The 12,033-nt window shown below is 38.0% G+C and overlaps 1 protein-coding gene across 1 annotated transcript in view; it reads left to right on the top strand.

The window, feature by feature from the left end:
* The window catches only part of PAPSS1 (3'-phosphoadenosine 5'-phosphosulfate synthase 1), a 109,866-nt gene that overhangs the window by 25,650 nt on the left and 72,183 nt on the right, over positions 1-12,033 (top strand). Inside the window, exons 4-5 of the mRNA XM_065877143.1 lie at positions 179-317; positions 4,445-4,563. Of these exons, the coding sequence (XP_065733215.1) occupies positions 179-317; positions 4,445-4,563 (258 nt within the window). The remainder of the gene's footprint in view (positions 1-178; positions 318-4,444; positions 4,564-12,033) is intronic.

Below are 12,033 nucleotides of genomic sequence, written 5' to 3'. Positions count from 1 at the left end.
CTAATAATTTCTTGGGTTTATTCTTTTTCAGTTTATATTTTCAAAATATAAATTAAACTTTGTCTGTTGTCCACTAACACAGCTGAAAAGCACTTTTACTTGTCCTTGACATTAATATAGTACCCTTGATTCATATGAGCACTCTTTATTACGTTTCTGTATGTGCCTTTTTTCTAAGGATCGCAACAATGCAAGGCAAATTCATGAGGGTGCAAGTTTACCTTTTTTTGAAGTGTTTGTTGATGCTCCCCTGCATGTTTGTGAACAGAGGGATGTCAAAGGACTCTACAAAAAAGCACGGGCTGGAGAAATTAAAGGTAAGTAATATTTTTTTCCCAGTTTGTCTTTCCTTAGATGTTTCATCTTACCATATCTGAGACTGATAATCTTTTCTAAGAGATGGAAGTTTTCGAACAACTTGGAGCTCCTTGAGAAGAGAAAGCAGGTCTTGTTACACTGTTGTATCTCTCAGGCCTACCAGTAGTACCTGGCACTGTGTACACTCAGTATCATCAATCAGGTTGAAATCCTACTCACAAGGCAGTTTTAGAGGATTGGGACTTTGGGAAGCCTATTTGGTATAATTAGGTACCTAGCATTAGATTGGCTATTAGTTGGATAGTTGCTGCCACTTCTGTTCTCTTTGTTCCAGTGAAGATGTAGGACATTCCATAGCTGCTGGGAAAAATGCCTGAATTATAAGCATCTTGAGAGCAAGGAAAATGTCTCATTCTTATTTATATCATAGTGCCTGGAATGGTCTGAAATTCATTCTCTGTATGATTGTTGCATTAGATTAAATTTCACATATCTGTGATTTTATCAAAGTACATACAGCTTGTATTTTCGATTTTATGGTCTGCTCCCAGAGTTTCAACTATGATGAAAATTTGGACATAGAAAGAGACATTTAGAACCCGTTCTGCTGTCGCCCTTGATACCAGTCATTCTGTTTATCTTTTAGACATCCTTTGACATTAGCCCTGGTCTATTACCGGTATTATTGTTAACAGTAACAGAGGGCACGTAGGTTCAGCATTGTTTGGGATCAATTCATGCCCCTAACTTTTGTTTGCCTTCCCAGCAGGGAGTGTGATAGCCTCAGACTCCAGGAGCTCCCAGGAGCTCTAGGAAGTGTAGATTTTAGCACCAGCTTCTGGCCCTAGAAAGGAAAAGGTGGAACAGGAAGGAAAATGCTTGTTTTTCTGGGCTCTTCTGTTTGGACCTGGGAGCCCATTAGCAGTTGGGGCAAGTTCCACTGGCCGTGGTGAATCTGGTTCCTTGGGCAGGGCTCGTATCCAGTCTTGGCCATCATGGAGACTCAAGTTTCACCCGTTAAGCCTGTACTTTCTTGACTCAGTGAGGATAGGCTGCCTGACCTGAATAATGTATGACAACAGGAGGGAAAACAGTTTATCCATTTAATTTCTAGGTCACCCTCTCTCTGTTGACGGCCAGTGTGCACTTCTGCAAAGAGAAGCAGAACAGTGTGTCCAGGATCCTGAAGTCTGAATCTTCTACTTATTTTAACTGTAGTTGCTTTTGTTGTTTTTGCAAGGATGGATTGGTGAGGGAGGTGGATTTGTTTGCTCAGCTGGAGTAAGCACCCTGTGAGCCAGGACAACATCTTTACCGTTTTTGTATTTTTAGAATTTAGCACAGAGCGTGGCCCAAAGAATAATACTTGGTACACACGCACACAGTAAATGCTTCTCGAATGGATTAGAAGGTGGAGTGGAAATTGGATGTTCAACACTTTGATCAATGCTTTCTGTTTGCAAGGTTTATATCTGGTGCTGGGGATGCAAAGATGAATAATAAGACTGAATCCAAAATACCTTGAGTCACTTACAGTTTGCATTCTGTTGCTGGGAATGTGCTTGTATTAGTTCAGTTTTCTGTGTTTTACTTGTTTACCAGGTGTTTCGTAACTCCTTTGAATAGACATTGATAAAATGTTCTTAGGTTAATGTATACTTGTGTGCATGTGTGTACACATGTTTATTTATTTTAGGTTTGCCATGGTTCTAGAGTTCCTGACTGGACAGTTTTCAAAATCATTTACTCACTGTAAGAATGGTGCTTAAAAAGTTTCCTACCAATGCTATTTCAGAGCCTTGATGGTAAACATTTCAGGGACAGGTGAGATTGCATACATTCAGCAGACTTCAGGCTTTTATAGGCCTTTATATGGCATTTACTAAACTGGAAATATATGCCTGTGTCAGCTACTCTTAAATACCTGGATTATTTTCATGAGTAACGCTCAAGTAGTTATTATTTACTGAAATATAAACGTTTTTCTCACAGTATGCATTTACTGTAACCATTTATGGGCTAAATTAACTAGGAAGAGACTTCCTGGGCTTTTAAAATGTTAAACCAAGTCTTCTAACACAGTGATCCTCAAAGCTTTGCTGCAGATAAGCATTATCTGGTGGGACTTAAAAAATCTAGTGCCAAGGCTGTACCGCAGACCATTGAAATCAGAATCTCTTAAGGGTGGGACCCAGTGATTCCAGCGTGTAGCCACATTTGAGAATCAGAGCTTAAGAACTAGTGTTTTAACCAGGTTTGTTTTTTCCCCACCTATTTTACTGTGACTCACCACTAATACTGTTGGGAATATTGGTAATGCAAAAATTTCTTCTTGGGTTCAGAACTTCATGTGATACTTAAAAATACGAAATAGAAAAAAAAAAAAAAGAAATAGATGGGCTATAGACTTGTAGTGTTTATTTTAAAGCTTTTTAGTAATGATTTTAAGTTCATGTTGACCATTCTAACCCAAGATGACTTGGCATTCCAAGGCAGACAGATCTCGAATGACTTAGGTATGGAATAATATGAAAGACAGGAATAGCATATCTTCAGCTCAGCCAGCCCATTCTGTGGTTAACATCATGTGTTCTTTCTCTTCTAGGCAGTTCCACGGTAGCACATGTACAGATAGGGAAAATCTAAATAGTGGTTAATATCTAAATTGGTTACATTTGATTGTGGAACATTTTTGGTAATATAACAGGATTCCTTACTTATGTTCTGCTTAAGCTAATAGTAGTTAATCTGTCTTGCCTGAACACTTAATGTGATGGCAGAAGAACCCTGCAGAGCTTCAATTCGGCTGTAGATAATCCTGGTGAATATGATGGACAGATTGACTTGGCGTTGGTTTTTGCACTGAGAGGGAAAGAAATCCTGTCGAGTTTGGATTTATGCCCAGGGTTTCGGCACTATATCCTGTGTTCCTGTGGAGAAATTGGATGCTCTGGATTACTTGGTACTCATTCCTGTTTTCTTCACAGGCACTGTAGGCATTTACTTAACAGAAAAAAGGAAGGGTGATAGAAATATCATCCATCTTCATTATTGGAAGATTCCAGATTTGCAAATGTGCCTACTCACTAAAATTTGTTACCCCACATCCATATACCCACAGTGCTTTGACTGTCACTTGTAGGCACTTTTGTTACCCCACATCCATATACCCACAGTGCTTTGGCTGTCACTTGTAGACACACACAGAGCAGCAAAATTTTAGTCACCTGGAATATACATTCCCAGCTGAAGTTGAACAAGGCTTTTGTGTTTCAGCTCTCATACTGTAAAGAAGTGTCCTTTTTTTTTTTTTGCGATACGCGGGCCTCTCACTGTTGTGGCCTCTCCCGTTGCAGAGCACAGGCTCCGGACGCGCAGGTTCAGCGGCCATGGCTCACGGGCCCAGCCGCTCTGCGGCATGTGGGATCTTCCCGGACGGGGGCACGAACCCGTGTCCCCTGCATGGGCAGGCGGACTCTCGACCACTGTGCCACCAGGGAAGCCCAAGAAGTATCCTTTTGATGGCCTGTTTAGTGCCATGTGTTTTACTTTTTTTTTTTTCTTTTTGTTGGGGATTTTGCTGTTTAAAATGGCCCCCCTGGCGCAATGCTGAAGTACTGTCCAGTGTTCCCAAGTGCAGGAAGACTGACCTGCCTTGTGGAGAAAATACATGTGTTAGATTAGCTTTGTTCAGACATGAGTTCTGGTGCTGTTGGCCATGAGTTCGGTGTTAATGAATCAGCACTATATATGAAATAAGGTGTCTTTAAACAGAAACACTCATAAAACAAATATATTAATTGGTTGACAAAATTTGGTAACTAGAGACCCACAGAAAACCAAACCCACATTTCTCCTAGAAGCAGTGGTTCAGTATTCATTAATTTTGTGTGTGTGGCAACTTATTGAAGAGAACTACTGCGAATAAGAAGGATCGACTGTTTGTATTCAAAGAAGAAACAAAAGTTTAATTAGAAATCTTCTCCCAGGAAAGAAGTTTCAATATTATAACCCCGTAACTTAGAAGGGGCAGCATAAATATGAACTTCAGCATAGCAGAGACTTGCACTGAGGAAACAAACCTATTTTAATTTCCACTCCCTCTATTATCTTTTACCTTTTATAGGTTTCACTGGGATTGATTCTGAATATGAAAAACCAGAGGCCCCGGAATTGGTGCTGAAAACAGACTCCTGTGATGTAAATGACTGTGTCCAGCAGGTTGTGGAACTCCTACAGGAACGGGTAAGAGGAGGTCCAAGAGGGAATCCCCAGAGAATAATTATATCCATCTTATAACATTCCCCCTCCAAAAAAAGGGTGGTGGTAATATGGAGTAACATTTGTATTTTATATTCTTTTTTTTTCTTCCAATTTTATTGAGATATAATTGACATACAGCATTGTATAAGTTTACAGTGTACAGCATAATGATTTGACTTATGTACATCACGAAATGATAATCACAATAAGTTTAGTGAACATCCGTCATCTCATATAGGTACAGAATTTAAGAAATAGAAAAATTTTTTTGTGTGTGTGATAAGAACTCTTAGGATTTACTTTCTTAGAAACTTTCATATATGACATACAGCAGTGTTAATTATATTTATAATGTTGTACCTTACATCCCTAGTACTTATTTACCTTATAACTGGAAGATTGTACCTTTTGACTGCCTTCATCCAGTTCCCTCTCCCCCCACCCCCTGCCTCTGGTAACTACAAATCTGATTTCTTTTTTTGTGAGTTTGTTTGTATGTTCATTTGTTTTTGAAGTATAATTTATAACACTGTGTTAGTTTCTGTTACACAACATACTGATGTTTTATATACATTTCAAAATGATTACCATAATAAGTCTAGTTACGTTGCCACAAAGATATTACTTAGTTATTAACTGTATTTCCCACACTGTATATTTCATACTCATGACTCATTTATTTTGCAACTGTAAGGTTGTACCTCTTAATCACCCTCACCTATTTCTTTCTTGCTCCCCCAGTCCCCTCTCTTCTGGTAATCTTTTTGCTATCAGTAACTCTGTTTCTGTTTTAAGTTTGTTCATTTGTTTTGTTCTTTAGATTCCACATAAAAGTGAAATCATACCATATTTGTCTTTCTCTGTCTGACTTATTTCACTTAGTATAGTATCCTGTGGGTCCATCCATATTGTCATAAATGGCAAGATTTCATTCTCTTTTATGGCTGAGTAATATTTCATTATATACATATACCACAACTTCATTCATCTATTGATGGGTACTTGGGTTGCATCCATTTCTTGGCTGTTGTAAATAATGCTGCATAGGGGTGTGTATAGCTTTTCTACTAGTGTTTTCTAATACCTAGGAGAGGTATTGCTGGATCATATGATAGTTCTATTTGTAATTTTTTGAGGAATCTCCATACTGTTTTCCATAGTGGCTGCACCAATTTATATTTCCACCGATAGTGTATGAGGGTTCCCTTTTCCACACATCATTGACGATACTTGTCATTTGCTGTGTTTTTGTTAATAGCCATTCTGACAGGTGTGAGGTGTTGTCTCTATAGTGGTTTTGATTTGTATTTCCCTGATAATTAGTGATGTTGAGCATCTTTTCATGTGCTTGTTCACCAACTGCATGTCTTCTTTAGAAAAACAGATCCTCAGATCCTCTGCCCATTTTTTAATTGGATTGTTTTTTTTAATTTTTTTGCGGTACGTGGGTCTCTCACTGCTGTGGCCTCTCCCATTGTGGAGCACAGGCTCCGGACGCGCAGGCTCAGCAGCCATGGCTCACGGGCCCAGCCACTCCGCGGCATGTGGGATCCTCCCAGACCGGGGCATGAACCCATGTCCCCTGCATCGGCAGGCGGACTCTCAACCACTGTGCCACCAGGGAAGCCCTGTTTGGTTTTTTTGATGTTAGTTGTGTGAGTTCTTTGTATATTTTGGATATAAACCCCTTACCAGCTATATCATTTGCGAATATCTTCTCCCATTCAGTAGGTGGCCTTTTTGTTTTGTTGATAGTTTCCTTTGCTGTGCAAAAGCTTTTTAGTTTGATGTAGTCCCATTTGTTTACTTGTGCATTTGTTTCCCTTGCCTGAGGAGACATAGCCAAAAAAAAAAAATACTATTAAGACCAAAGAGCATACTGCCCATGTTTTCTTGTAGAAGTTTTATGGTTTCAGGCCTTACATTTAAGTCTTTAACCCATTTTGAATTTATTTTTGTATATGGTGTGAGAAAGTAGTCCCAATGTGATTCTTTTTTTTAAAAAATTAATTATTTTTTCTCACACACACACACACACACACCACACACACGCTGCATTTTATTTTTACAAGAGATAGACTGACACCAAGCATTGTAAATGGATGGCCACAGCAAAAGCAACAATGAATGTAATTACCAAACACGAAACACACTCATACTATGTCATAATATTGACATTCAGTCCAGTAATCCTCCACTGTAACAGCTCCTTTACTTTGCAGTGAAAATTGATTTGTATATTTTTTGCCTCTGAGTCCTTGTGGGATTTTTTTTTTATTCAAACAGAAAGTCACAAAAATTATAATCATCCTCATCAGTTCACTCAATCCCATGTAATTAATTTTTTTTTCATCTTGATCTTTTGTTAGCACTTGTATGAATTCATCAGTTTTCCATTAGAGTTCTGAAAATGCTTATTCATTCAGTTCAGCAGTATAGTCAGTTACCAGAAACCTGTACTCGTCAGAGTCTTTTCCATGAATTCATTGAAGATGAAACCCTTTTATAGGAACATTTTTGCAAAGGCCTCAGAGTACACCCAGAACTGTCTGTGAATGACAAAAGACTTAAAAATGACCACGGTTAAAGATTTGATGAAAGTTCATAATAATGCAATTGACAAGGAAATTTAGTTATTTCTGAGATATACATTTTAAAGTAATAACTAGAATTATTACTTATAACATACCAGAACATACAAGATTTTTAGAAATTTCATGTAATGTCTGAAACATTTATATTAACATATATCCATACAAATAACCCAATGAAAGTTTAGTATTAGTTGTTCTGTTTGTTTTTTTATACTGCAGGTTCTTATTAGTCATCAGTTTTATACACATCAGTGTATACATGTCAATCCCAATCGCCCAATTCAGCACACCACCATCCCCACCCCAACGCAGTTTTCCCCCATTGGTGTCCGTATGTCTGTTCTCTATATCTGTGTCTCAACTTCTGCCCTGCAAACTGGCTCATCTGTACCGTTTTTCTAGGTTCTACCTACATGCGTTAATATATGTTATTTGTTTTTCTCTTTCTGACTTACTTCACTCTGTATGACAGTCTCTAGATCCATCCACATCTCAACAAATGACTCAGTTTCGTTCCTTCTTATGTCTGAGTAATATTCCATTGTATATATATATACCACAACTTTTTTATCCATTCTTCTGTCATTGGGCATTTAGGTTGCTTCCATGACCTGGCTATTGTAAATAGTGCTGCAATGAACATTATCGTGTGTGTGTCTTTTTGAATTATGGTTTTCTCTGGGTATACACCCAGTAGTGGGATTGCTGGATCATATGGTAATTCTACTTTTAGTTTTCTAAGGAACCTCCATACTGTTCTCCCTAGTGACTGTATCAATTTACATTCCCACCAGCAGTGCAAGAGGGTTCCCTTTTCTCCACATCTTCTCCAGCATTTGTTATTTGTAGATTTTCTGATGTTGCCCATTCTAATTGGTGTGAGGGGATACCTCATTGTAGTTTTGATTTGCATTTCTCTAATAATTAGTGATGTTGAGCAGCTTTTCATGTACCTCTTGGCCATCTGTATGTCTTCTTTGGAGAAATGTCTATTTAGGTCTTCTGCCCATTTTTGGATTGAGTTATTTGTTTCTTTAATAATGAGCAGCATGAGCTGTTAGACTGATCCTTTGTCCATTGAATCATTTGCAAATATTTTCTCCCATTCTGAGGGTTGTCTTTTCGTCTTGTTTATGGTTTCGCTTGCTGTGCAAAAGCTTTGAACTTTCATTAGGTCCCATTTGTTTATTTTTGTTTTTATTTCCATTACTCTAGGAGGTGGATCAAAAATGATCTTGCTGTGATTTATGTCAAAGAGTGTTCTTCCTATGTTTTCCTCTAAGAGTTTTATAGTGTCTGATCTTACATTTAGGTCTCGAATCCATTTTGAGTTTAATTTCATTCTTTTACATGTAGCTGTCCAGTTTTCCCAGCACCACTTATTGAAGATACTGTCTTTTCTCCATTGTATATCTTTGCCTCCTTTGTCATAGATTAGTTGACCATAGGTGCATGGGTTTATCTCTGAGCTTTCTATCTTGTTCCATTGATCTACATTTCTGTTTTTGTGCTAGTACCATATTGTCTTGATTACTGTAGCTTTGTAGTATAGTCTGAAGTCAGGGAGTCTGATTCCTCCAGCTCCGTTTTTTCCTCTCAAGACTGCTTAGACTATTCGGGGTCTTTTGTGTCTCCATACAAATTTTAAGATGATTTGTTCTAGTTCCGTAAAAAATGCCATTGGTGACTTGATAGGGATTGCATTGAATCTGTAGATTGCTTTGGGTAGTATAGTCATTTTCACAATATTGATTCTTCCAATCCAAGAACATGGTATATCTCTCCATCTGCTGGTATCATCTTTAATTTCTTTCATCAGTGTCTTATAGTTTTCTGCATACAGGTCTTTTGTCTCCCTAGGTAGGTTTATTCCTAGGTATTTTATTCTTTTTGTTGCAATGGTAAATGAGAGTGTTTCCTTAATTTCTCTTTCAGATTTTTCATCATTAGTGTATAGGAATGCAAGAGATTTCTGTGCATTAATTTTGTATCCTGCAACTTTACCAAATTCATTGATTAGCTCTAGTAGTTTTCTGGTGGCATCCTTAGGATTCTCTATGTATAGGGTCATGTCATCTGCAAACAGTGACAGTTTTACTTCTTCTTTTCCAATTTGTATTCCTTTTATTTCTTTTTCTTCTCTGATTGCTGTGGCTAGGACTTCCAAAACTATGTTGAATAATAGTGGTGAGAGTGGACATCCTTGTCTTGTTCCTGATCTTAGAGAAAATGCTTTCAGTTTTTCACCATTGAGAATGATGTTTGCTGTGGGTTTGTCATATATGGCCTTTATTATGTTGAGGTACACTTTCTGGAGAGTTTTTGTCATAAATGGGTGTTGAATTTTGTCAGAACCTTTTTCTTCATCTACTGAGATGATCATGTGGTTTTTATTCTTCAATTTGTTAATATGGTTTATCACATTGATTGATTTGCATATATTGAAGAATCCTTGCATCCCTGGGATAATTCCCACTTGATCGTGGTGTATGATCCTTCTAATGTGTTGTTGGATTCTGTTTGCTAGTATTTTGCTGAGGATTTTTGCATCTCTATTTATCAGTGATACTGGTCTGTAATTTTCTTTTTTTGTAGTATCTTTGTCTGGTTTTGGTATCAGGGTGATGGTGGCCTCATCGAATGAGTGTGGGAGTGTGCCTTCCTCTGAAACTTTTTGGAAGAGTTTGAGAAGGATGGGTGTTAGCTCTTCTCTAAATGTTCTATAGAATTCACCTGTGAAGCCATCTGGTCCTGGACTTTTGTTTGTTGGAAGATTTTTTTTTTTTTTTTTGGTACACAGGCCTCTCACTGTTGTGGCCTCTCCCGTTGTGGAGCACAGGCTCCAGATGCGCAGGCTCAGCGGCCATGTCTCACGGGCCTAGCCGCTCCGCGGCATGTGGGATATTCCTGAACTGGGGCACGATTCCGCGTCCCCTGCATCGGCAGGCGGACTCTTAACCACTGCGCCACCAGGGAAGCCCTGTTGGAAAATTTTTAATCACAGTCTCAATTTCATTACTTGTGATTGGTCTGTTCATATTTTCTGTTTCTTCCTGGTTCAGTCTTGGAAGGTTATACCTTTCTAAGAATTTGTCCCTTTCTTCCAGGTTGTCCATTTTATTGGCATAGAGTTGCTTGTAGTAGTCTCTTAGGATGCTTTGTATTTCTGTGGTGTCTGTTGTAACTTCTCCTATTTCATTTCTAATTTTATTGGTTTGAGTCCTCTCCCTCTTTTTCTTGATGATTCTGGCTAATGGTTTATCAATTTTGTTTATTTTCTCAAAGAACCAGCTTTTAGTTTTATTGCACTTTGCTATTGTTTTCTTTGTTTCTATTTCATTTATTTCTGCTCTGATCTTATGGTTTCTTTCCTTCTGCTAACTTTGGGTTTTGTTTGTTATTCTTTCTCTAGTTGCATTAGGTGTAATGTTAGATTGTTTACTTGAGATTTTTCTTGTTTCTTGAGGTAGGCTTGTATAGCTATAAACTTCCCTCTTAGAACTGCTTTTGCTGCATCCCATAGGTTTTGGATCGTTGTGTTTTCATTGTCATTTGTCTCTAGGTATTTTTTGATTTCCTCTTTGATTTCTTTAGTCATTTCTTGGTCAGTTAGTAACGTATTGTTTAGCCTCCATGTCTTTTACGTTTTTTTCCCTGTAATTCATTTCTAATCTCATAGCGTTGTGGTCCAGAAAGGTGCTTGATATGATTCCAATTTTCTTAAATTTACTGAGGCTTGATTTGTGACCCAAGACATGATCTATCCTGGAGAATATTCTGTGTGCGCTTGAGAAGAAAGTGTAATCTGCTGTTTTTGGATGGAATGTCCTGTAAATATCAATTAAATCTATCTGGTCTATTGTGTCATTTAAAGCTTCTGTTTACTTATTTATTTTCATTTTGAATGATCTGTCCATCGGTGTAAGTGAGGTGTTAAAGTCCCTCACTATTATTGTGTTACTGTCGATTTCCTCTTTTATAGGTGTTAGCAGTTGCCTTATGTATTGAGGTGCTCCTATGTTGGGTGCACATATATTTATAATTGTTATATCTTCTTCTTGGATTGATCCCTTGATCATTATGTAGTGTCCCTCCTTGTCTCTTGTAACATTCTTTATTTTAAAGTCTATTTTATCGTAGTATTGCTACTCCAGCTTTCTTTTGATTTCCATTGGCATCAGATATCTCTTTTCATCCCCTCACTTTCAGTCTGTATGTGTCCCTAGGTCTGAAGTGGGTCTCTTGTAGACAGCATATAGATGGGTCTTGTTTTTGTATCCATTCAGAAAGCCTGTGTCTTTTGGTTGGAGCATTTAATCCATTCACATTTAAGGTAATTATCGATATGTATGTTCCTATGACCATTTTCTTAATTGTTTTCGGTTTGTTTTTGTAGGTTGTTTTCTTCTCTTGTGTTTCCCACTTAGAGAAGTTCCTTTAGCATTTGTTGTGGAGCTGGTTTGGTGGTGCTGAATTCTCTTAGCTTTAGCTTGTCTGTAAAGCTTTTGATTTCTCCATCGAATCTGAACGAGATCCTTGCCTGGTAGAGTAATCTTGGTTGTAGGTTCTTCCCTTTCATCACTTTAAGTATATCATGCCACTCCCTTCTGGCTTGTAGAGTTTCTGCTGAGAAATCAGCTGTTAACCTTATGGGAGTTCCCTTGTATATTATTTGTCTTTTTTCCCTTTCTGCTTTCAATAATTTTTCTTTAGTTTTTGCCCATTTGATTACTATGTGTCTCAGCGTGTTTCTCCTTGGGTTTATCCTGTATGGGACTCGCTGTGCTTCCCTTGGGTGGCTATTTTTCCCATGTTAGGGAAGTTTTCAACTATAATCTCTTCAGATATTTTCTCGGGT

This window comes from Phocoena phocoena, chromosome 5 (genome assembly GCF_963924675.1).
Source record: "Phocoena phocoena chromosome 5, mPhoPho1.1, whole genome shotgun sequence".
NCBI lineage: Eukaryota > Metazoa > Chordata > Mammalia > Artiodactyla > Phocoenidae > Phocoena > Phocoena phocoena.
The sequence above is the reverse complement of the archived record's forward strand: the minus strand, read 5'-3'. Positions and strand labels throughout refer to the sequence as shown.